A 26,375-nucleotide genomic window follows, 5' to 3' on the forward strand; every position below is an offset into this window, starting at 1 on the left:
TTTTGAGCTGATGCGTATGTGCTGGCAATACAATCCCAAGATGAGACCCTCCTTCTTGGAAATCATTGGAAGCATCAAGGATGAGCTTGACCCCGCCTTCAAAGAGGTCTCCTTCTTCTACAGCGATGAAAACAAGCCCCCCGACACGGAAGAGCTTGATTTGGAGACAGAGAACATGGAGAGCATTCCTTTAGACCCCTCCTCGACCCTTCAACCTTCTGATAAACACTCAGGACACAAAGCGGAGAACGGCCCAGGCGTGGTGGTCCTGCGGGCCAGTTTTGAGGAGAGGCAGCCGTACGCGCACATGAACGGGGGACGCAAGAACGAGCGAGCGTTGCCTTTGCCCCAGTCTTCGGCCTGCTGACCTTTAGAACCAGGTTTTTGCAAACACGTTACGTGCGCGTGTGTTGGGGGCGGGGGCGGGGGAACAGAAAGCAAGCAAGAAAAAAAATAACAATATATTCAAAAGCCTACTGTACCTCAGTGGATCTTCAGAACCGTCATAGCTGCACACAGGAGACGTCGCTCTTCGTTTAGAAGTTGAAATAACTTTTTTTTTTCAATATGCAAGCAGAAGATTGTTTCAGCAACAGAAACTCTGTATGTGGGGCGCACAGTCAGCCTTTGAAAACTCTTAACGTTTAACACTTAATAGCATCACAAAACTTGAGAATCTGACGCGTGTCTCCCTTCCCCCCTCTCCTCCTTCTCTCTGCTTCATAATGGGAAACATATCTGCGTGAAGTTCAACTATATAGCACTTTTTTTTATCACATCAAAAGAAAATTGCAGGCCAGCTGGCTCTCCATTACCCCTTGCAAGTACCTGCCTAATGCTGTAGGTTTTTAAAACAAAAAACAAAACAGGATTTAAAGGAAAGAAAAAAAAAAAGGACTGGATTTTTCATATTATTCCTTAATATTTCAGGCTCACGTAAAAGAATCAAGGAGGGCCATTGTTTGTCCACGTGGTTAACAGTTTTCAGCGCTGCCAAATTTTGCCAAAACCCTTTTTCTTTTAGGTCGATTTTTTTTCTGTAGGCATAGAAGGAGCAAAGTAATTGAAGGCTCCAGTTAAATGAAATACTGACCAATACACTCAATTCAATCATACACTGGCAGTCTTTTCAAGGGGGGGGGGTTGAATTCTCTAGATATCTTTTCCAGCAGGACAAAACCTGATTACTTTTTTTCCTTCACGCAACTGAGACCGTAAGGGGTTGTTGAGATTTAAATAACCCCCTCTTAGATGAATTATGGACAAAATTGGCATTGGTAAGCCAAATGAGGGGGAAGAGAGGGTGCTATCTCTTGTGCAGAAAATTCAGCAGCACTTCAAAAAGGAAATAAAGGCAGAAAAAACCAGAAGGGATTTCCATGCCTTGTTCCTGCTCTCCTTGGCAGGCTTGCGGAAAAAACAAAAATGAGCGACAACTAAGAGCAACATACACATTGGAGGAGAACACCCAATTAAATGGATTCAAGCATCTAACACTTTGTCAACCTTTTTCTCTCTGTTATTAAGACTTCAGAAGGGTCTTGCAGTTCTATGTTAGACCATGGATCATTTGCATACACATTCGTCTTTTTGTGTCACTTTTATAACTTTTTTACAGTTCAGATACTCATCTATATGTCTGTACAGAAAAAAAGCTGCTATTTTTTTGTTTATCTTTGTGGATTTAATCTATGAAAAAAAATCTTCAGGTCTACCCTCCCCCCCCCCTTTCCTTGCCATCCCACAACCCACCCCTCCCCGTCCCCAGAAAATTTCTTATGCTTTGTACTTTAATGTGTAATTTCTATTTTCCCCCCCTTTTGGCCTGTCCTCGCTTTCCCAACCTGAAACATGATTTGTCATGAACTGTTTAATGCCTTCTATAAATAATTTCTGCTTTTATTTCTCTCTCTCCCTTTCTGCTAGTTGTTTGAACAAGGCTGTTTTGGGTTAAAGCACTCTTTAAGGGGGCGGGGCGTGAGTGTGTGTGCGGGGGGGGGGGCAAGTTGCGGTTGGACTCTCCTGTCGTGCCCGGGACTGTCTCTTCTCCCTTCCATAATCTGTATGAGCATTTTCCTCGCCACCCTTTGCCCATTCAGCACCGAGTCTGTTACAGCGCAAGGCATGATGCAAACTCAGGCCAGGGGGGAAGAAAGGTTCATTGTTTTTGGTGTTCATCTTCATTGATGTATAGCCCCGCCCCAGCGCCTGCTTTTTCTTAAGGCTATCTTTCAAACAACCGCACAGAAGAAACCTACATGCGTATGTATCAATTGTGGGGTGTAACAGCTTTTGAGCCGCAGATATCTGGCTTGGGGGGGGGGGTCGTCATCATCATCGTTATCATCGTTATTATTACTATTATTATTAATTTTGAAAATGAAACCTTTTAACACTTCCATCCCATCAACAACACGTTGTTCTCAGCCAGCAGTAACAAGTGTCGGGAAATGTTTCTGTGTTGGCTGAGGCCAGTCTGGCTAACCAGATCACGTTTAATAGGGTTTGCTAGAAGGGTTTACTTTTGCCGAAAACAGCTGGTGGTTACAAATGGCCGCCAGCTGTACACGGGATTGAATTGGTCTGTTGCGGCAGCCGCGGATACCTGCACAGGCTCCCACTTGACGGTTCAGACCAAACTCCCAAAACAAAATCGACAGGGTCTCTTGGACAGAGTCATGTATGCCTTGAGCAGAGGAGACCAAGGCTTCTGGTAGTCGGAAATCAAAGGAAACTTAAACTTCAGCAGCAAAGAGGTGGTTGATCCAACCAGTCTTTCGTCAGGAAAAGGAGGGTTGTTTCGGGATGGAAATGTTGAATTGTTCTGCGTTCGTTCTCTCTCTCTTTCTCTAGCACGCACTCTCTTTGGTTTTGCTTAAGAACAAAGAATTTAAAAAAAATACAATTGCTAGATGTGACTGGACATATGTTTGTAGTGCTTTTTATTTTATTTTTTTGCTTGTATAGCTTCAGTCCAACCATCACTTTTTTGCCTCTGTCCTTTAGTTTATTTTCCCCCTTTTAAAAAGACAAAAAAAAAAAGAAAGAAAAAGGTATTCTATGTAGGATTTTTCTTTTAATTTATTTTTGTGTTATCAGTTTAAATCACTGTAGAGTTGCCCCATAATAAATTTAAATACTGAGATAAGGGTGTTTTTGAGTTACGACAGGGGGACAGTTTTCTTTTTTAAAAAAAATTCAAACATTTATCTACCTCACTCTTTTTTTTGTGTGTATATATAAAATATACATCTCACATTTCTCAGCAGCCGACAATATACTGTTGATACTGGTAACCTCATTCATTGTACAAACCACATTCTCCAGGTTTTTGAGGAGAGAGGTCACAATTGAATCAAAAAGATCACTTGAACAACATTATTAGTTGCTGCTCTCAAAACAGTCCCGCACTTTCGTGGTGCGTTGATGGATGGCAACCATTGTTTCAGTGGGTCATTGGAACTAAAAAATCAATAGCTGCTTTTAAAAATAGTTCTCATGAAAAGAACGGCAGGGTGACCATCCTGGGAGACTGTGCTGGTGAACTCTAGAAGAATGGCACAATGCAACCTTTTACACAGCCAGATTATCTGGCCCACGAAGTGCTGGCTCTCTCTGGGGTTCAAAATGAAGAATTTGATAATTACATTATTTGGTTATCGCAGCCCTATGCAGATTCTGCATGGTTGCACTTCTAAATATGGAGGAGACAACAAAGCGTAAGTTATTTTCAAGTACCACAAGCACTGAAAAAGGGTGTTCAGCACCTAAAAATGATTTTGGCTTTTTGTCCCAGTCCAAGAAAGCGATGTCACCACACCAAGAATCCATTAACTTTAGATTTTGGATGGTTTCTTCTGTATTGCATAATGTCTTGTTATGTTTTTTTATTTAATGTTAAGATTAGTTTAAACAATCTTTTCCTACACTTTGAACCAGGACTCGTTGACAGTGATTTGGATCAGCCTGTTGGCAGATTTGCCCAACAGCTTTTCACTTGTATATGAATTAGAGTATGAGCCAAATGCACCTGCCTTGAAAATGATGGATTACATCCCTTCTTTCCTATTGTTGTTGAAAGAATTGCTTGTGGGTATCTGAATAATGCTTGATTTGTTTGAGGTTTGCAAGGGCTCTCAAATGCATCAGTGTGGTTATGCAGGTCATTTGTCCCTTTGAGAGAGCATGGCTGCCCACCTCCAGTGGGGGTGGAGAGACCAAGCATCCTTGGGATTCTCCTTGTTTTAATTTCATTGTTCAGAAACTTTCCTCCTTGGTGATCATTTTGTTATTTCAGTGGTGCCCTCTCCTCTCTTGCACATATTAATCTCCACTATCTGTGGGGATCCTCAGATCTTTCAGCTGGCTAAGAGGGTTTTTTTTTTTGTTAAAACTGTCCAAGTTATTATTATTTTTTAATTGTATGTAGGTGGTTTTTAAAAATTTAGGAGAAAACACTAATATTGTAGTGCCCAACTTAATATACGTTTCAGAAGCATTCAATTGTAAGGCAGTCATGTGACTAAACAAGTGGGTGCATGTGATCACAGCAGACCGTCTGGACCAAACCACCTCAACTCTATCATTGCGTTCTGCACTCGCAACATCTGAACTAATTCCATTTTGGTTTCCACAGCTCTTTCTGTACTGGTATTTTGTGTGTGTGTGTGTGTGTGTAGGGGGGCGGGGGTGTGTGTATCCCAGATCAACTTATCTACTTGGTATTTCTCATACAGTCCTTTTATTGAAGTAAATATTATTTATGCATGTTGAACATTAGTGACTTTAATGTTGGCTTGGTAACGGGCACAAGACTTGCCTTTTCTGGAAGGCCGCTGTCTGGCATGGGCTGGAGTTTGATATGAGTTTGAATTAAAACTGTAAAAAAAAATTGGTTCCTATTCCTAACGGTAAGCTCAGAAGACTTAAGCTGTGACTAACCATGGAGAAATGTATTGATTTGGAGGAAGACAGAAAGATGAATTATTTGGGCAAGCATGTCATCTTTAGTTACATTCATAAGAGTTTTGTTGCATCCAAAATCCCATCTAATCCAGCATTCCATTTCCTACCATGGCAGCCATATTGTTTCTCAAGAAGCCCATCCATGGCATGAAAGCAACCTCCCTCATGTGTCCCCTTGCGATTTAGCAGTCAGCTGCCTCCAAACATGCAGCCTCCATTTAGCAATTATGGGAACAGACAAGCCCTCCATGTGTCTAGTCCCTTTTAAAGCTGTCTGAACTAGCGGCCATCACTTCTTGTGGTAGTAAGTTCCATAAATTATGGGCGAGGAAATTCTTTGTGGCCTGAATCGACTGACTTGTCAATTTCATTGGATGAATTCTAGTTCTGCCAACATGAAAGAGTGAGAACTTTATACTTTTTTGGCGGGGAGGGGGGGGGGATAACCCTGCACAGTATTTGCTATCTGTGGTCTGTCGGCCATCTTATTTCCCATTCACTGAGTCTGAAGACAAAAATCCTTTGGGAGCATTTATAGTCCTCTTCAGTCTTCACCATTCTGAATAATTGGGTGTCATCCGCAAATTTCGGCTACCTCACTGCCCATCCCTGAATCTAAGTCATTTATGAATAAGTTAATGTGATTTATGTATTTACTTTGGAGAAATGCTTGGCCAGGGTTTGTAATTCCCCGAACTACCCCTCTCCAAAAACATTTTGATGTTAGGTTGACTATCTTTTGATTCTCCAGTAAGATGGCTGGTTTTTATTGAGGTGGTCATATATTTGCTGAGATTATTTTCATAGTTAATAACTTTGCATGCCGTTCAGACACGGTCACTTGCAATCCTTTTTAAAAGGCTATTGAGAAGCCCTAGAAAAATCCCATCTCATATGTTCTTTATTTGACTTAGTTGTTGAGAAACCATTGTCACAAATAACTGATTCAGGTGCGTCTGTCATTGTGAGTTTTTTCCCCCCAGTGATGTACAGGTGGTTTGGTTTCAGAGGAAGCAGGCTGGTTAAAGACAGAAATGGTCCATGTGTAGTTCAGCTTGTCTTGACTGTGGCTAATCACAGAAGCAGAATGTAAGCCAGGCTGGCTTCCAGTTAAGCTCTGGTCTTTCCTCTGCACTTCTGCTCTGTCAGAATGGTTCCAAATGAAGTTGCAGTTGTCAAGTGTTGATGGCTGTTCTGGACTGGGCACTGGATGGAACTTCTGTTCAGATCCTCTGGGGAGGATTGTTTAGCACAATCCGTGTCTGAATGAACGGCACTCCGAATTGTTGGTATAATTTTCGATAAGAGTTCTATTAAAACTTTCCATTCCAATAGTCAGTAACACTTTCTTGTTGCTCTTTGATTTTGTTTGTTAGCAACGTACTTAATCTCTGGGGCTACGTAACAAATTGCGGGAGCCACAGTTGATCCACTCCTCTTCGACTGATGATGAACTTCAGATACTGCAACTCAACTCTTTTTATATATATATATATATATATATATTAAAAAATTAGTTGGCAAACTAAATTGACAAGAGAGCCCGTTAATATCAGGACTTATGTATGCATGTGCTGGTGGTGCTGAAGATACAGAACCCCTGGGTGATAGTCAAGAAGGTTTTTAAATGGCATCTCAGTTTGGAAGGCCGGTTAGTTCTGAGTTGAGGCTCTTAATGTTTCTTTTCATGGACGTTGAGAACCAGGTCTGTCTAAGCTATAGGGGAAACCAATGCAAGGCTGTGTTTGAAAAAAACAGATGTGTGGCAGAAACAAGAGAGACAGAGTTTGACTGAACTTCAAGAGTTGTGCAAACACAAATAGACATATGGCCAGGATTGACACATTTTGCTGTTTGGAACTTGCGGAAATAAGAATTTTCCCCTCGGGGTCTCTGCTACCATCACTCACTGTGACACATTTATCCTGATCCAGAGCCCCATGTGAATGTGGAGCTCCTGCACATGCGGAGTTCTCTGTTTAGTTGATGGCAGTGCCATTGTATGGCACTCTGCTCTCCCTTGATAAAAATGGAGCAGCTCTTGGAGAGACAGAGGGGCACTCTGTGTATGCATTGAGGCTGCCGAGTGCAGCAGCTGAGAACTAAAGCAAAGTTGTGGCAAGTTCCAGATGGCTTTCATTACATGTAATGCATGTGGAGTATGTGTGTATATGTGTTTGGTTGTCATCTTTTAATTTTGTATCTTTTGTTGACTAGCAATCCATTAGCATTTTCAATGGGGCTCTTAAGCCCAGTAGATTACGGGTAGTCAGTTGACAAAGATCTGGTTTACAAAACAAATAAAAAAACCCATAATTACATATTTCATTGCATTTTGTAAGTACATAGAATAATTTTTATAAAAATGTTTGTAGTTTATAAATGCCTGAAGATAATTTAAAAGGGCACTTTTCAGTGTGAGTGTGTATGTGTGTGTCTGAGCAAGTATGCAAGTGTGGGTTTTTTTTGAAAAAAGGATACTGGTTTTACTAGTTAGCTTTACAATATGCCAAAAAATGGATCCTGTACCAACTCAAGGTCATGGCTCATTCCTTGCCCAAGCTCAGTGTCCCAGTACAGAATAAACCCAGAATATGTTCTGTATCTTCAGTAACCTGGTCTTCCAGAACCCTCTGAATGGGTGGGATCATTTCTACCTGGTCATTTCACTTTTACTGTGCGAGTGCAGTTAAATTTAATAGGTTGGTGGGAGGGGAACCTCATTGGTTAAGGAAACAGAATTAAGTATTGCTGCTAAGCAGTTCTTAGCTACAATCCTAAACGCAGTTCTTTGGAAGTAAACCCCACTGAAATTAAAATGACTTACTTCCGAGTAAACGTGTTTGGGGTTGGAACAATGTTTGCATTATTTAAGTACATGCTTTATTGTTGTTGCTTAGGTTGACTGAAGGATTTGACTGCATAATATGTAGATGGCATGGTGAAAGACAATTTTCAAAAGTTTTCACTGAATGAAAGACAACTGTTTACAGGTTCCTCATCACTTTTTAAAAAAAATAAACAGAAGTGGTTTTGTATGCAGCCTATATGATTTATGTAGATTATTTAGTAACATTAAAGCTTTGTTTAAATGACCGTCACAAGGTCCCCTATTTATTATAATTATTTAAACAAGAATACCGAAGATCCGCTTTCTTTTCTTCAAAATAACATGTTCTTTCCCCTTCTCACCTGAAGGATTCTGGATAGTTTTGTTGCCTTTTTCAGAATCATTTTTTTTTCTGTTTTCTAAACCAGTGAGGTTTGAGAAGAAAGGACTGGCCAGAGATCTTCTACCTCTGGGACAAAAAAAATTTAAAAAGAGAAAAAAAAGTAAAAACAAACAAAAAAAATCAAACTAGAAAGTGCTATGGAACTGTGCATTTGCAAACACATTTTCCAAGTTACCTTGTTTAAAATATAAAGTTTTTTTTAAAAAAAATAAAAAATAAAACGGTAATAACATGGCCAATTTATTACATAAAGACTTGCTGTGTATAAATTATTCCTAAAGAAATTCCTGTGTTTATATTAAAATGAATCAGTAGATGAATAAAAATTCAAAATGTTTTTGTATATTCTGTTGTAAGAATTTATTCCTGTTGCGATATACTCTGGATTCTTTACATTATGAAAAAAAGAAACCTTTTGTCTATTTTGAATGGCTGAAGCTAAAAGGCTCCTTTAGTTTCTCTTACTCTGCTTTTTTTCTAGTAGTTACAGTACTACATGATTAAGTTAAATAAAAAGGATTCTGTATGCATTTGTGTCTTGTGTGGTGCTTTTATTCACTGTCCAATGGATACTTAAAAGGGTTCAGAGCATTAAAAATTCCTTCATTTCTTCTAGGGCTTTTCTTGTTCATTTTCCAATGGTTCTTCTTTGGATCATTCTCTGCAAGAACGAATTGCAGACAATTCAAAGATCTCCTTACCAAAACGAAAGTTACACAGATGGGAATATTTTAAAGGCTCAATTTAGAATTGTATGTTGCTTTCCAGTCTTCCCAGCTGGCCGGACTGTTCAGTCTTTAAGATTTAAGGCAGAAGCTCAAACATGCAGGCGCTCACAGTGTAAATTCCAGTGAGATTTGGGTTTAGTGTTCATCATGGACACAGCAAAATTAGCCTTCTATTATAATGTAAACCATTTTTACCTGCTCTGCCACTTGCATTGCTTCAGAATTTCTAAGATAACTCTCTGCAGTTCTCTTCCTAGGAATTCTGCTGTTACCCACTTGGATAGGGGAGGCACATGGATAAATGCAGCCCTTCTGTTACCATAGTAAAGAGAAGTGTAATAGATATGGACTTAATTATAGACATTTTAGATCCCAATTGTTATCAATGGCTAGTTTGAATGCTCTTTATCAAAACAATGGATAATAGGAGAATATTTAAAATGATGATGATGCAGGCATCAAGAGAAATCAAATCAGAGAAATCAAGACACAGCTCTAATTAGGTGTATGGGTTTGGCTCTATCCGTGCTGGGAAAATACTGTATTGGTATTTATCAGCTATCCTTTCAGCCGGATATAGAGGGGGGTGTATCGAGCATAGCCAATCATGGATAATCCCAGAAAAATTCAGGATTATCCAGGAAAACAGGATAGCTACAGTTAAAACAGCATTCAAAGAGCATGTACTCCCTTGAAATGCCTTAAGCTCCATTACTGCCTATGAGGACCATTATAGTCAATTGTCCCCATAGAGTCTATAATGGTAAATCTCTGTGAGGTTCTGTGGGGGCTGTTTTTTCAGGTAGAGGCACCACATTTTCACTGTTGTTTCTGGTGCTTCTACTCAACATTTATTTCAAGTTTTGAAAAGATTGGACCAATTCTATATACCCCCAAAGAGGGGTGCCCTCATTTTCCATTATTTCCGATGGAGAGGAAAAACAGCGAACAGGCAGGGGCTGATGTCAGACTAGATTATCTCTGCGGTAGAGACTGAAGTTGGGGGGCATTTTTGCAGAAACAGTGCCACTGTATCAATGCCAGCTCAACAAATCCAAGCAAGGGGGTGGGGAGAACTCCAGCATATCCAGTGCATGTACAGAATGTCAAGCAGTACTGGTACAAATGTATTAATGCCCAATAAAACCCTGTGCCTTCCCTTAAATGTTTTTCCCCCTATATTGAAAGCAATGGAGGATGGGGCACCTTCTTTCAGGCACCCAATACAAGTGCTGATGGTGCTATGTTATATCCACCCTTGCTTGGATCTGTACTGGTTTTGCCATAGTGGCACTGGTTCTGCAGGGCACTCTGTACATGCACTGATTATGCTGGGTTTGGAAAAAAGCCACCCCCACACCTTCAGTTTCTCCTGCAGAGACTCGCGGGTTTGTTTGGGATTTTTTTCCCCAAATCACAACCAGCTCATGGCAAACCCCACCCACAAGGAGGCAAGAGATGAAAAGAAGGGGCTTGCTATGGTCTTTCTTCATGTAGCAACCACACCCTTCTCCGGCGGCCTCCCATCTAAATAATAGCCATGGCTGATTCAACTTGGCTCCCTAGTCCTGACTAGTTCAGGCTCAACTGAGCTAATTAGAGTTCCAACTGATTGAGAGGTTTTATTGCCTGAGATACGTCAGTCCAAAGCTTTTGGGGTGCTGGTGAAGAGGAAACTTTTCTAGAAAATGGTGGTTTTCATGGTAGCTGATACGAGAGTGGCAAGTAACTGATTGACTGTTGTGAAATGGTTCTGGATACATCGGATGGGATGGTAGAATAAATATCCTTCATGGATTTGTCAAGATTTAAATAGCTGATTTCAATACAAGTTCTTTCGGGTATTACACTTTCATTAACACTTATCCTAATGGCCTAGTTTTTTCAGTGTCTTCAGAGGCCTCCCAGTACGTTCCAGAACTTCAGAGAACAGGAGATCAGTTTGTTGCTCTTTGTGATGATACAGGTCTTATTGCGTTCACACACATACAGCCAACATGCACTTTCCTTGGTATTTCCAATTGTTTCTATTTGCTACAGGTTTTCTCAGGCAAAATTTTATAATGAAATGACATCTCCCACAATATATTCTGGCTCCTGAAAACACCAAGCATTTACCTTCCTGCATCTCTGGAAAAAATTGCATCGATCCCTTCTGTCAGGATGGTTTTCCAGACTCTCTTCATATTAATCACTGACTCTATTCTTTCTGGGCCTTCTGAGACACAACAACCATCTTCGGGGAGAAACCCACAAACATCTCTCTCTTTGTAGCCTTTGTTCTTTCCATACTGCTCCAGAATGATGGTGGCTTTGGAAGCCGAATCTAGCCCAACGTGAATCACAAGCTGGATATCGTCATGCCAGCAAGAGAAGGTAAAAGGAAATTAATAAAGCCCAGTTTTGCCCTACGGTTTACAACATTAGCCCCAGAGCTTGTTTTCTTTTCTCAAAATTCTTTGCCCCATGGTATTGATCGTAACAAACACACCGGCTGGTTCACCTTAGCATAAAATTGGGCACCATTTCTTGTTTTCAAGGATGTTAAGATACAATTGCTCTGCTCCAGGACTTACAGATCCTTTGATTTAAGCATGTGTTTTTGTTGTGTGGATCTGTTCGTGCTTCAAAATATAGTCTCAACAGGTTCTGCCCACTTTTTATGCATCCCTTAAGCTCCATTTGACCTTTCCTTTTACAAATGTTCAGATACAGGTACAGCGTGGGTAAACTTTGTCTTGAGATTATAACTAAAGCATATAGACTTGATTAGATCAAAGTTTCTCACCACCATTTTTCTTGAGCATGGACTACTTGGTTCACTGTTAGTGTAACTGAAATAAAACCCTGTTGTGTGTATCACCACTTACATGGGGCTGACCTGTTGTCCACATTTCACAAACAAGCTCTCTAGCTTTTTGGTAAACGACAGGAAGTTCTGTGATGTGTAGGTCTATTTCACTGCCGAGGCCAAGTTTGGACATCTCCTAGGGGTGGAAAAATAGTATGGCTTGCATTGCAAAGTATCCAACTTATTCTGGAGAAAGTTTGCACAGGGGGGAAAAACGGAATTTAGCAGAAATACCAAAGTGAATGCTGCTTAGTAGCATGAGTTTTCTGTTATGTCTCATCTATTGTTGGGTTTGCAGCAGATGGGGGCAGTCCATGCCATTTTTAATGATAGTACAAAACTACTTTGGTGTACAAGCATGAGATGAGTGGAGAGCCAGTGTAAGAAAATCCATTTGTATAATTGGAAATACACATCTAAATTCTCAAAAGGTATCTCTAGGGTATAAGCCATGAGTGGCCAAACTGTGGCTCTCCAGATGGCTCATGGTACTTGTAGTCCATGGACCTCTGGAGACTCTGGCTACCCCTGATATAAGCTTTTGTGAGTCAAAGCTTCCCTTTTGTCAAAACTGTCTCTTCAGGCTCAGGCAGCTTAGTAATGTCATGTACACATTCCTACCATCCAAAATCTACAACTAGGGGCTGGACCTATGATTTACACTTTGAGAAAATGCAGGAGTTCTGTTGACAATAGACTTATAGGCTCTGGGGGAGATTTGGCTTAAGGAATGTGGTCCAAGCTTTTGTCCCATCACTGACATGTGAAACTCTTCCAAAAAGGTGTATCTCTTTTCTGGACTCTCTTTTTGTCTCACTAGGACTTTAAATACAGTTCTATGAGCCCACACTATGGCCCCTTTTGTGCCAATGTCATGAAGAAAAAACCCTGGAATAGTTTTGCAGCAAGTTCTACTAGACAGTGAAATTTTAGAACACAAGGAAAGATAATTGCTATATTGGACTGGATGGAATGCCATTTATGTTAAGCACTGTGTGGGATTCCGCTGCGAATCACTATTGGATACTTAACTGTGTTGAGTCCTTCTCCTCTGAGGGAAAAAAGAGGATATCCTCTGGGTGATTTCTACCATTCCCTCAGGAAGGCAGGCCATAAAATATTCTTCCCATTTGTGCTCGGTGGGAATCACAAAAAGTCAGTTTGACTAGGTGCTCTGTCTTCTAATTTGGAAGCAGTGAGCTCTTTGGAAAATTTATGACAAATCCAAATTCTTGGAGAACCTTTATCATTATGTGTGTGCTGTTCCTTGCCTTGTCTGCAGATGGCGCTGTTATCAACAAGTCGTGAATAACATGAATCCCCATACCTTTTAGTTCCGCTACCAGTGTTAGCACTAGTTTTGAGAATAACCTTGGCGCCATAGACAGCCCAAAGGGCAGAACCTGGTACTGATAATACATGTATGTAAAACCTTAGGCATATTCTGTGTTTTGGAAGTATCAGTACATGGAGATATGCCTCTGTTCTGTCCAGCCAGGCAGCTTTTGGCTGGAGTTCTGAGAAACAGGAGATAATCTCCCCTGTTGCTTTAAGAGAAAGGATTCTGGGTATTGTAGTAGGCTTTCTCTTTCCTGTGTTCCTCAAATGCGATTGGAACTTAAGCCCAATTTCCTGGTAATAGCCAAGGCGGGAAAATACCCCTTCCTCTTTCTTTCCAAACTCTTTGTTAGTCTTCAGCCATACCCAGCAGATGGATGCCTCACTCTTTTTCACCTACCGAAATTTATAAAGAATCACTTTTACCTTAGAAGAAGCTTTGCAAACGTGTAAGTGATGCCTAATTAAAGTGATCTAAAAACGTTTGGTTTGAGTTTAACACTTTCTGGAAGAAGCTCTACAGCCACTTGAGCTGTGGGATAGAAGAGCCTCCGGGGAGGGCGGTATAAAAGTATGATAAATAAATAAATAAATAAATAAGAGTGAAAAAGAGTGTTCCTTTCTGTCTGCTGAGCAAAGTAAAGGATTATTTCTAGCAACCAGCAACTATTGGGAAGGAGGAATGCACTTTCAGTCTGTTGTGCATCCAGAGACTCTCTTAAAGCAATCCCAAACTGCCTTGAAGGAGAAAGAAAATGCATCTTTGTCTCTGTGCTTGCAAAAGGAACTGATTTAGTCTAAGGTACTGTGTTTCCATTCTTCTGTGCTCTGCTATCTACTGCCTCTGTTTGCCAAATTTACATTTTAAAGGATTGATTCAGCCAGCTAATGCTCCTTAATGCTTGCCTCTGCATGCAAATCTTATGGGTCTACGTAAAATCCAGCCTTAAAGGACTGCTTTCTATATAGAGTACACAGGGAAATCACCTCAGAGCTAGGCAAAACCTCCTTCCTCTCAGAAACAGCCTGAGTCACTGAAAATAACGCAAACTCGTAGCTCTCTGCAAGCTGCCAGCAAGCTCCCACCCCCCAAGTGACAGAAGATGGCCAGATCCTCAGACCATGCAAAACAGCCTCCCCCAGATTCAATACAGAAGGACAGGCAAAACAGTGATCCTGATGCAATGCCAGATGTACCTTCATTGGACCAAAACCCATCAGCCCCTCTAGTAGAGGGCAATGTTAAGATAGGGGTGGCCCCCTATGCCTTGCGAGACACCCAGCCTCTTACGGCCATTATGGAAAAGTACCTCATAGAGGAGGTTAGCAAGCTCAACGTACGCCATGAATCCACATGGTCAACGCTAGAAATCCTGTGCAGCAACACAGAGACCACTTCTGACTCCCTGCATCATGTTAAAAGGGTGTTAGAAGAGCGTTTCAAGAAGGGAAAGCAGCTAGAGGAGAAACTTCTCTCCATGTTACATCGATTGAATGACCCGGATGCTCACGAAAAGGCGGAAGACATCCAGGCGAGGAACCAAGCGCGCACAGTAGCTTATGAAAAAGCCTTGGAGACCCTCTTCAATCATATGCAGCTGGCAGGCATGGACCAGGCAGCTTCCCCACGCCGAAGCGCGCCATCCCTGGTATCTGAGCACATATCCTCACATCATTCCAAGTCAGCATCTTACCATTCGAAACCTGCATCCTCTCATCCTGCTTCATCACACCATTCATCGGCTTCAAGAGTTGTGCTGTCTCATCATTCAAAGTCAAAGTACACTGAACGCTCAAGCAGTGCAAGTTGCACATCACGAAGTTCCAGGACCTCAGCCCTGGCAGATGAAGCAGTACGAGCCAAGATGGATGTCGCAGTGGCAATGGTGAAAGCCCAAAAGGCACAAGAGGAAGAGGCCCTCCGAGCAGAGCTGGCGGCGGTAAAAGCCCAAAAGGTATGAAAGATGATTGCAAGGGAATAACAAGAAGAAACTCTTCGGGCCAAGTTGGAAACGCTCAAGTGCCAGCAGGAAGCCGCAGAGCACGAAGCTCGTGTCATGGTCCTAGACAAGGAACTCCAAAAAAAGGAATCCAGACTTCGACCCTTCAGGAATAGCGGAGGAAGAGTCTGGAGTTCGTATCCAAGAGTATGTGCAGTTTCAGAACCTCCTTAAGAATAGCAATGAGATGAAACTGGAATCACCCCCAACCAGCAAAGGTCAGATAACAATCCCAATGACCTCACCTCCTATCAGAGCTTATCAAACCTCAGCAGTCCAGCTCCAAGCAGATGCCAAGGAGTTCATACCTAGAACTGCAGAGATTTCCCAACCTTTCGTGCCAGCAGCCTCGTCTAACAGTGTGGCACACACCGGGGCGCTGCCTCACCTTGCACCCACATACCCAGCTGTCACGTCTATGCATCCAGTTGGGACTCTCCAATCAAATGGACTACCACTGCAAGTACCTGAAGACTACAGCTTTCCTCTATCATCGTCCACTCATGCACCAGCACCTACCCTACCACCAGTCATATCTGTAAGCAACCCACCTGGGACTACACAACAAGTCTGTGCACATGGTTGCATTGTCCCTCCTGGCATCATAGGAACCATCCCTACGGCCGCTACTAACCCTCCCCCCAGTGAACGACTAGAGACGAAATTAACCACCCGTTGGGAAAGGATGGACTTGGAGAAGAGAGGTTTACAGAAGTTCAACAATAAAGGAGACGACTACATAATGTGGAAGCACACCTTCAAAACAGCCATCAATGACAAGGATCTGCGCGCTGATGAAGAGCTTACCCTATTGAAGTCTTGGTTAGGAACGGAATCTGCTGATGACGTAAATGGCATTTATAGGGCTAACCTGGCAGATCCTGTATCAGCTTTGGAGCTGGCCTGGACTCGACTGGACCGGCGGTACTGTACGTCGGTGGGGGTGGAAACCTCACTTCTGCAATGGTTACGCAACTTTCCCAAGTTGGGTCCCAAGGAAACCTATAGTCTTTGGAAGTTATCAACCCTGCTCATCGAGGCAGTAAGGGCAAAGGCCGGCCCTGCCATACCAGGACTTGCATGCCTTGATCAATTTTCATTGCAATCACCAATCATCAAGAAGCTACCTGACGATTTGGAGCGCAAGTGGCTTTTAAAGATCACCAAGTACGGAAAACAGAATCCCACCTTTTTCTGTCTTCGTTGACTTTGTTGCTGAGCATGCTACTTCACAATGCACCCCATACTGGCACGCAGTCATGGAAGTCCAAAATGATGGGTCAGGCAAAGTTGATTGTGGCAAATCCTTAAAGAAGCTTCCCTCACATGATGCAAAGGTCAAACCAACTGTGTCTGTCAGTAAGACTGATGTCTCTGGGTCGGCAGTAGAACATAGAGACACTCAGTCAGCAGAACAGATGGAATCAGAGGCCACAGGGATGAAGAAAAAGTCGACTTGTCCCTATCACAAAACCTCACATGCCCTGAACAAGTGCAGAGAGTTCAGAGCACATTCTCTGGAGCAACGCAAGGCCTTGCTTAAAGAGTATAGGTTCTGCTTCAAGTGTTGTGACTCCAACACACATATGGCAAGAGACTGCAGTGCCATCATCAAGTGTCTCATATGCGACAGCGACAGGCATCCAGCCGCTCTGCATCCAGACTCTGCCTCACCACAACGGCCTTCCAGCCCTTCTGCCATGACAGAGGCTCAGACCAGCCCTGGGACAACTCCCAAAACCACCGTTAGCACCCATTGCATAAAGGTCTGCGACACCACTCTTCATCAGAGATCTTGCCATCGGATCAGCTTGGCCAAGGTCTATCCTGTCAACCAACTAGAGCAGGCCAGAAAAATTTACGTGATCCTTGATGGCCAAAGCACTCACTCACCTGCCTTCTTCAAACTCTTCGGAATCAAAGGCAAAGAGACACCTTACTCTCTGAGAACATGCGCTGGAGTCCAGAGCATGGCCGGGAGGAGAGCCGTTGGGTTTGAGATCGAGGCATTAGATGGAAATGCTCGGTTCCGTCTACCACCACTGTTAGAATATGACACACTCCCAGACGATCACAACCAGATCCCTACACCTGAAGTAGCGAGCTATCATCCTCACCTGAGGCAAGTTGCAAAAGACATTCCTGCTCTGCATTCCTGCAGACGTCCTGCTCCTCCTTGGTACAAACATTCCAGGCCTGCTGGTATGTCTAGAATAAGTGACTGGCCCACGGGGCAGCCCACATGCCCAGAGGTTAGAGCTTGGATGGGTCATCATCGGGAACATGCATGAGAACCGTTGGAAGACACTGACTCAGACAAGTGCTCTCACGTCAACTCTCCCAAAAAGGGTTTGCACACCCCATGTCAAACCATGCCTGGAACGCTTCGCCCCACTTCCAAAGGAACCTGAATCTACCTTGGGAACTACAGTATTCCAGACAACCTTGGAGAACAACAATGCAGCCATGTCCATAGAAGACAAACTGCGACTGCTACCCAAAGATCATAAGCCACTACCTTCCGATCAGAAGGCAAACTGGGAGAAACAGAGTAGCTCCCTCAGCACCTCAGGAGATGTTGACCTACATTGCACCTGTATTCCTGTGTCACCTACCCCAACTCTGCACAGAAAACTACACATCTCTTCTGACACAGTCGTTGAGACAGTAGCATCATCTGTGCGTATCGGAGCCTACGGCGGGGAGGAAGCCTTTCACACCAAAGTCATTGAAAACAGAAAGCCTATCAAAACGACACCAGCTGCCTCATTGACTCAGAAGTCAAGAGTCCGGACAACACCTCCAGAAGACGTCTTTAGGATGCTTAGGGCTAATCCTGCGTTGAGCAGGGGGTTGGACTAGATGGCCTGTATGGCCCCCTTCCAACTTTATGATTCTATGATTCTATGAAGACACTATCCCTCAAGACCTGTTCAAACAGCGATGAAGACCAAGTTTGCATATGTAATTGTTTAGCTTAGCAGTGTAGCATGTTAATTGCATGACATTCAGTTTAGCACGTAGTGTTCATACAGACAAGTAGTGAGTGGAATTTAGTAATTCTAGGCGGGGAGTGTTCTGTCCAGCCAGGCAACTTTTGGCTGGAGTTCTGAGAAACAGGAGATATTCTCCCCTGTCGCTTTAAGAGAAAGGATTGTGGGTATTGTAGTAGGTTTGTTCTTTCCTGTGTTCCTCAAATGCGATTGGAACTTAAGCCCAATTTCCTGGTAATAGCCAAGGCGGGAAAATACCCCTTCCTCTTTCTTTCCAAACTCTTTGTTAGTCTTCAGCCATACCCAGCAGATGGATGCCTCACTCTTTTTCACCTACCCAAACTTATAAAGAATCACTTTTACCTTAGAAGAACCTTTGCAAACGTGTAAGTGATGCCTAATTAAAGTGATCTAAAAACATTTGGTTCACTCCCTGAAGTCCTTGTTATTTGATATTTCTGTCTTAACCAGTCTCATGATTTTTACAATCAACTCAAGGAAAAAATAATTTTGCCCAGAGGCTCTTACTTCCTTGCCATCTTCTGAGACGTTCTTCTTGACTGCTGTGACTGTAAAGGTCTCTGCTACGGTGTTCTCTGCTTTCAAAATGGCCACCACAACTTTTTGTGCGTCTTTGTGAGGCTTCCCTGTCACCTTTCACTGTGCTTTGCGTTCTCCTGGGAAGCCTCAACAGTTGTCGGGTAAGGGACAGTCCGAGAGGATGCACCTGCCAACTTTGATGTTTCCCTGCCATGATAGGGGCTTCAAGATTCGTCTCCAACAGGAGAACATCTTCTGACTCACGTCTTTGCATCCTGCTTGCCTCCAACTCAGCCGTCTCTAAAATAGTTGCCGGCTTTCCAAGTGAGAGTTTGCCTTTACTGGCTTTTCTCTCTCCTTATGATACCTGTCCACAGTACCAAGTACCAGGCGGTAGATATAGAGCCAGGAAAAGAAATTAGGAATAGATAATTAAGAAATAGGGGGGGGGGGGAATGTAATAATAGAAGGCCTGCATGGTGTCTGACTAGCTGCACTCTCTTGCTGAGGCAGGAAACAAGCTGACTTGGGTGACTTTCACAGAGCACAAAAAGGAAGCATTTTTTTAAGACCTGCCTCCCTGAAGGAATAGTGGAAATCAGAAGATGTCTTCTTTTTCCCCTCAAAGGGAGAACATGCAGTTGAGCATTGTTATTCTGCCACAAATGCTTTATATAAGGCAGCAGTCTTCTGGAACATCAGCACCACATAATAGCAGAATTGGCTGTACCTGAGTTTGGTGGTTCTGCAGGCTGAGTATCCATCAGTTAGACTTGTACGTTTTTTCACATCACCTACCTTTGATATTTTTCCCTAGAGATGCTTGGCATTAAACCTGGGTTGTTCTGCATGCCAAGCTGATCCGTTAGCACTGAGCCCACAGACCTTGGATGGATATCAGCTCATCCATTGTTTGCTCTGGGAAACTGGCAGTATTGTAGGAAAAGACAATTGTACCGGCACCCAGTCTGCCCAGGAATGCAGGGAGCTTTTCTTTATTTTGTTAGGAAAATCAATTTGTGGTTCCCAAGTTTTTATCTACTGCATTGTGCAGATGGCACCTGGAGGACTGTGCAGTTCTGGAGGCCTCACTTCAAATAGGATGTGGACAAAATGGAGATGGTGATGAGGATGATCTGGTTCCTGGGGACCAAGCCCTATGAGGAAAGGCTGAGGGACCTGGGAATGTTCAGGCTGGAGAAGAGGAGGTTGAGCGGGGACAGGATTGCTCTTTTTAAGTATTAGAAAGATTGTCACTTAGAGGGGGCAGGGAGTGGTTTCTGTTGACAGCAGGACGTGCAGTAATGGACTCAAACTACGTGTAGAATGGTACTGGCTGGTTATCAGAATTTTTTTTCACAGTCAGAGTAGTTCAGCAGTGGAATGGGCTGCTTAAGGAGGTGGTGAGCTCCCCCTCAGCAGATGGGCAGATGCTTTATCAAGGATGCTTTAGGATGATTCTGCATTGAGTAGGGGTTTGGATGGCCCCTTCCAACAGTAGGATTCTATTTTTCTACCATCACACAGTGGATATCGCAACTGAGTCTTCTGTTGGGGTTTACAGCTCATTTCCTGTGGGATCAGCTACATCATCTGCCTGTGAGAGGCAGTAGTTTGAAGCATGGTTCCACTTTTCAGTATTGCATTGATACCTTTGCTTGGACAGAAGAGCAGTTCAAATGACCATTTGCACATAGCTTTCTTGCAGTTTACTCATCTGGAGAATGCCCAGTTAACTGCTGCCTCATCAATCTTTGTTTCTTTCCTCTCTTTTGACTGGTTAGCGTTTAAAATGGTAATCTCTTAGGAATCCTAGGGTACGAGCTCTACCTGGTGATTTAAGTGGAAGTTCCTTCCCTTTGTGTCATAACCAAAAGCAGTTGCTTGCCAAATGTTAGAGCATGGAACTCAAACTGGCCTATTAAATGTTTTAAAAGAAGTTATACAAGTAAAGCATACCAAGTGGCAAACCAGGTCTTTGATGTCTCTTAGGTAGAGATGTAAAGTTTCCAGAAATTATGAAGCCATGGACAAAATGGAAATTTTCAGAAAAATTGAAAAAATGCACTATTTATTTATATGTTTACACTTGTACTCTACACTTTACAGATTGAAAGTAACTTTCATTGCTGTGGTTTTCCTCATTTCAATCCATGGTTTTTATTAATTTATATGTTTACACTTGTACTCTACACTTTACAGATTGAAAGTAACTTTCATTGCTGTGGTTTTCCTCATTTCAATCCATGGTTTTTATTAATTTATATGTTTACACTTGTACTCTACACTTTACAGATTGAAAGTAACTTTCATTGCTGTGGTTTTCCTCATTTCAATCCATGGTTTTTGAATGTTTTCAGGACACATCTGACATGCAAGGATGTATTTGATCATCTTAGTAGCATTTGAAAAAGCTTATCTCAATGTATCTTGTGGCGCAGAGTAGCAAGGCAGCAGACATGCAGTCTGAAGCTCTGCCCATGAGGCTCAAGGTTGACTCAGGCTTCCATCCTTCCGAGGTCGGTAAAATGAGTACCCCGCTTGCTGGGGGGTAAATGGTAATGACTGGGGAAGGCACTGGCAAACCACCCTGTATTAGGTCTGCCATGAAAACGCTAGAGGGCGTCACCCCCATGGTCCAGTGCTTGCACAGGGAATACCTTTACCTTTTATCTCATTTGACAGTATTTGAAAATTACATTTTTTTTCCTCAGAAGAACTCGCAGGGTAGAAATGTTCCCAAAGGCTAGATGATAGTTGTGAGGTGCCCCCTCTCTCACTCTCTCAGACTGCAACCTTCTTCCTCTCCTTCTTCGCTAGGTTTGGGGCTGACTGTGCCCTTTCAATACCACGACAGCAGGCATTATTTCAGGTATGTATTCTTTATTCAGTAGTTTTTTTCCTCCATCAGTCACCGCTCTTGCTCCTATTCCTCGTAGCCTCTCCAACCCATGCTTCCTCCCTTATATTCCCCCTGTGCATGTGGCCCCGCCCCCGTATAAGAATCACGCCCGAAGTTCCTCGCCCTTCTTGGTATGGGCATCGACCATTTCCGGTCACTACCCCTCTGCCGCCTGTCCCTTTTCCCTGCTTCCTCGGATTCGAGGCTGCACCTGTCCGTTGAGTATGATTCCTCTGGGCGGTGCCTCCCTCGTCCCTTGTTCGCTCTGCTGCTTCTCCGAGGCGTCCTCTGCAGTTGCTCCAAGTCTGGGCGACAGCTTCTTCCCACTGGGCTCCACCCTCGATTGCTCCGGGCTTGTATCGTCCCACTCTGCTCTCGGCTTATCATATCTCCTCTGTTCTTCCCTCCAGCTCGTCGTGGACTGCTCGGATGTCCGAGTTCCGGGATTGTGCTCGTCGCGCCGAGTCTCCTGCAGCCCTGGGGCCATTTGGTAAGTATCTCGTGCATCGGAGTCCACCTCGCCCGGACAATAGTCACACCATTTTACTGAGGGAAGGGAAATTTAGTAGTGATGGCCAGCTTATAGGTAAATATAAGAGTTATGAAGATAAACGAATGCCAGTAAATTACAGTACCTCAGGGCTCGGTGCTCGGCCCGGTACTTTTTAACATATTTATTAATGATCTAGATGAGGGGGTGGAGGGACTACTCATCAAGTTTGCAGATGACACCAAATTGGGAGGACTGGCAAATACTCCGGAAGATAGAGACAGAGTTCAACGAGATCTGAACACAATGGAAAAATGGGCAAATGAGAACAAGATGCAATTTAATAAAGATAAGTGTAAAGTTCTGCATCTGGGTCAGAAAAATGAAAAGCATGCCTACTGGATGGGGGATACGCTTCTAGGTAGCACTGTGTGTGAACGAGACCTTGGGGTACTTGTGGATTGTAAACTAAACATGAGCAGGCAGTGTGATGCAGCGGTAAAAAAGGCAAATGCCATTTTGGGCTGTATCAACAGAGGCATCACATCAAAATCACAAGATGTCATAGTCCCATTGTATACGGCACTGGTCAGACCACACCTGGAGTACTGTGTGCAGTTCTGGAAGCCTCACTTCAAGAAGGACATCGATAAAATTGAAAGGGTACAGAGGAGAGCGACGAAGATGATCTGGGGCCAAGGGACCAAGCCCTATGAAGATAGGTTGAGGGACTTGGGAATGTTCAGCCTGGAGAAAAGGAGATTGAGAGGGGACATGATAGCCCTCTTTAAGTATTTGAAAGGTTGTCACTTGGAGGAGGGCAGGATGCTGTTTCTGCTGGCTGCAGAGGAGAGGACACGCAGTAATGGGTTTAAACTTCAAGTACAACGATATAGGCTAGATATCAGGAAAAAGTTTTTCTCAGTCAGAGTCGTTCAGCAGTGGAATAGGCTGCCTAAGGAGGTGGTGAGCGCCCCCTCACTGGAAGTCTTCAAGCAAAGGTTGGATACACACTTTTCTTGGATGCTTTAGGATGCTTAGGGCTAATCCTGCGTTGAGCAGGGGGTTGGACTAGATGGCCTGTATGGCCCCTTCCAACTCTATGATTCTATGATTCTATGATACGGTTCCATTCTCTGAATCCAGATTAATTTAAACTCTTATTTTTCAATTAAGTATAGTTTCAGCTTTTTTTGTTGCTCTGTGGTACCTCCTGCAGTTCAGCCTAGTTGAGAGGACTGAAACAGATCCATGAACAAGGCCAACAAGACCACACCCTCAAGCAAAAAGGGAACAGAATCCTTTTCCCTTCTCTTGAGAAAATTGCAGTGCCCCCCTAGAGATGGAAATGAATCTTTCTCTTGCATTTGAGAATGGCCCTCAGAATTATGTAAACATTTGAACGGCACTTCAGCATTTGCTTAACCTCAGCTTACGGGATTTGTAACGATTCGATGTCTTACATAAGTCTTCAGTTACATAGTTTTTAGAAATAATATTGAATGATTAAATTATGTGAACACCTTGTCATAGACATGTTGTTTATCATTATAAAGGATAATATTCCATAATCTATCCCCCCACCCCATTTTTCCAGGACACCCCCCCCCCCCCCGGGGATAAGTATTAAATGCTGGTAAGAAAGTGGCTGAAATGGTACTTCCATCCTCTCCTTTGAGCACTCCAAGAGACTCTGTACAGGTAAACAGTTAAAGTTACTCGTGCTACAGAATTTTGACATTTTTAATTAGAAACTGTCTTAACTTATATTGTTGTATAATTTTCTGGCATAGGAGACTGACAAGATTCTATAAAAAAATGTGTTAATTTGTTCTTGCCCCTGGCTTTTCTAACTTGATAAGCCAGACATTATTTTCAACACAGATTATTATATCTTGCCTAAACTTCAGGACCGACAGGAATCAAAAAGTAATGAGTGAAACCATTGTCCTGAAGACTATTTGCAGGGTTCCATGCATCACTCAAGACGGGGTTGGGATAATTTATTAGGCCACCTGGGATGACGAGAATTTTGAAACAAGCAAGTGAGGAAGTTCATTTGTAGTAGCTTCATTTACTTAAAACCTCGCGGTTCCACTAAACATCTAACGGGATTCAAGCACCAAATTCCCGGAACATATTATTTGGCTGCTTTTCACTAAATGCAGAGCCAAAGTGAGTTACCCAGTCAACCTGCACACATGTAACCACAAAGAACTGTCACAATCATTGAATGCAAGATACCTAACCCCAAAACTGTCAATAGGGTGGAGAGAAAGGTAAAGCAGGTGCTAACAGCTGTGCCCTGAATAGAACTAGTCTTTCAGGTATGCATTCCCTTTCTGTTGCTGCCTTCTTCCCATTTCAATTTTTAAAGAATTACTGGCAGGTTCAGTCACTGACTGGTAAATGTTCTAACATTATTCATGTTCACTAGTTCTCGTACTTGTTCCTTAAATTTCCTAGCTACCTATATGCACAATGTTTCTCCAGACTGCTTTTATTGATGTTGTTTGCTTCCACTGGAATCCTCTCTCTGAAGCCATTTCCTTGAATTTTTAGGTATTTTTGCTTGAAAGTGTATCATGAAGAAACCAGCTATTCAAGTAATTAAAAGCAAGAGGTTATAATCTGCATCTTGCTCTTGTTTTCTAAGGAAACTGAATTAGTTGCTGGCTATGAGAATACCATGGACAGCCAAAGGTACCAACAAGATAGTTTTAGAGAGGAGCAAATCAACTATGTCATTGGAAGGGAAGATATTATGGCTAAGTCTCACTTACTTTGGACACATCATGCGATCAAACTCACTAGAAGAATCATTAATGCTCGGCATGGTCAGTGGCAAAAGGAAACGTGGTCTCCAAAGGATCCGCTGGCTTGACACGATCAAAGCCGATACAGGGATGACCATGAACCAACTAAAAGAAGCAGTCAAAGACAGGGGCGCATGGCGGAGACTTTCCTATAGAATCGCCAAGGGTCGGACACGAATGAACGGATAACATCATCATCACAAAATCTCTTACCTTCACTGCTGCCCAGCTAGAGTTAACAAAATACTTTCGATAGGGCCCAAACCCTGGGGAGAGAAAAAAATATACAAATTTAGCAACACTATTTGTAATACTTTACAGCAATGGATCCTTGATTGGGAAGGACCAATTCCCTGTGATCAGACACGGGTTCCCAGCCTTTTTGAGCCTGTGGGAAAATCTGGAATTCTGATACAGCATAGTAGATGCTGTCACAAAATGGCTGCTAAAGGAGGTGGAGCCAGCCATGGAATGATTGTCACAGCTTAACTCCAAATCCTTGTGCTGTGGTGGCAGCTGCTACCAAAGAATTTTAAAAGAAATCTGCAGTTAATGAAATCTCCATTAGTCAGTCAGATACCTTGCAGGGCAAAAGCCCCATCCCCATACATTGGAGAAACATCACAGTTGGACTCGACCAGTGGTTCTCAACCTTCCAAATGTCGCAAGCCTTTAATACAGTTCCTCATGTTGTGGTGACCCCCAACCATAAAATTACGCAAGTGTTCTTTCACAGAAATTAAACCCAAGCTGACCAATGGCGTGAAGATCCATGGTTCATGATCTTTAAACAGCCCGTGGCGCCACGGGCGCCACGGATTATATAATTCGTTAAGCCCCCTAGAGGTGGGCTTTGTCCGTGATGAGGAAGGGTCCGGGTTGGACCCTTCCTCACGACAGACAATCGGAGGGACCAATCGGCAGGCGCGAAGCGCCTGCCGATTGGTCCCTCCGATTCCCAGGCTGAGCAACTGCGAGCCACGCGCAGCGCGGCTCGCAGTTGCTCCCGGTCTGACGCTGCGGGAGGCGCGAAGCGCCTCGCGCAGCGTCAGACCGCCACCCGAGGGAACCCCCAGCAGTCGCGCGAAGCGCGGCTGCTGGGGGTTCCCTCCTTGCCGGTCTGACGCTGCGGGAGGCGCGAAGCGCCTCGCGCAGCGTCAGACCGCCGCCCGAGGCAACCCCCAGCAGTCGCGCGAAGCTTCGCGCGCCTGCTGGGGGTTCCCTCCCTGCCGGTCTGACGCCTTCTCCCCTTTCAAAACCCCTTTTTATAAAGGGGCTTTGAAACTAGTTTTATATAAATTGTTTTTTTTTCTGGGGTTTTTCGGTTCAGTTCTGCCTCTTGTCCCACCATGTCGATCTTGCTCTTTTCCATCTGCAGGAGGAGCAGCAACAGTTGCAGCACCCTCCCCCCCCCCCGGCCAAGCTGCTCACCCTGCCGCGACTCCTGTGAAAGGGTCATTCGACCCCCAAAGGGGTCCTGACCCCCCAGGTTAAGAACCACTGGACTAGATGGACTGCA

At 43.4% G+C, this 26,375-nt stretch overlaps 3 protein-coding genes across 8 annotated transcripts in view; 2 read left to right on the forward strand and 1 right to left on the reverse strand.

Annotated features, from left to right (window-relative positions):
• The window catches only part of IGF1R (insulin like growth factor 1 receptor), a 152,533-nt gene extending 143,805 nt beyond the window's left edge, over positions 1-8,728 (forward strand). Inside the window, 1 exon segment of the mRNA XM_077317324.1 lies at positions 1-8,728. Coding sequence (XP_077173439.1) covers positions 1-367 — 367 coding nt within the window. The 3' untranslated portion in view covers positions 368-8,728.
• Positions 8,349-26,375, reverse strand: part of PGPEP1L (pyroglutamyl-peptidase I like) — a 26,174-nt gene continuing 8,147 nt past the window's right edge. Inside the window, exons 2-6 of one of the 3 annotated variants that reach the window (XM_077317336.1) lie at positions 25,070-25,122; positions 11,797-11,913; positions 11,045-11,274; positions 9,122-9,238; positions 8,349-8,859 (exon numbers count right to left, since the gene is read on the reverse strand). In XM_077317336.1, coding sequence (XP_077173451.1) covers positions 8,853-8,859; positions 9,122-9,238; positions 11,045-11,274; positions 11,797-11,913; positions 25,070-25,122 — 524 coding nt within the window. In that variant the 3' untranslated portion in view covers positions 8,349-8,852. Of the gene's footprint in view, positions 8,860-9,121; positions 9,239-11,044; positions 11,275-11,796; positions 11,914-21,471; positions 22,097-24,823; positions 24,962-25,069; positions 25,123-26,375 lie in introns of those variants that run through there. The other 2 variants (XR_013227367.1, XR_013227366.1) reach the window with 2 other exon arrangements.
• Positions 13,381-26,375, forward strand: part of LOC143827631 (protein FAM169B-like) — a 46,242-nt gene continuing 33,247 nt past the window's right edge. For 2 of the 4 annotated variants that reach the window (XM_077317329.1, XM_077317333.1), the window contains exons 1-4: positions 13,381-13,564; positions 21,469-21,520; positions 21,961-22,040; positions 23,638-23,741. The gene's annotated coding sequence lies outside the window, so the exon portion shown is untranslated. Of the gene's footprint in view, positions 13,565-13,696; positions 18,495-21,468; positions 21,521-21,960; positions 22,041-23,637; positions 23,742-26,375 lie in introns of those variants that run through there. The other 2 variants (XM_077317330.1, XM_077317332.1) reach the window with 2 other exon arrangements.

Source organism: Paroedura picta, chromosome 18 (assembly GCF_049243985.1).
Source record: "Paroedura picta isolate Pp20150507F chromosome 18, Ppicta_v3.0, whole genome shotgun sequence".
In the NCBI taxonomy this organism is placed as follows: domain Eukaryota; kingdom Metazoa; phylum Chordata; class Lepidosauria; order Squamata; family Gekkonidae; genus Paroedura; species Paroedura picta.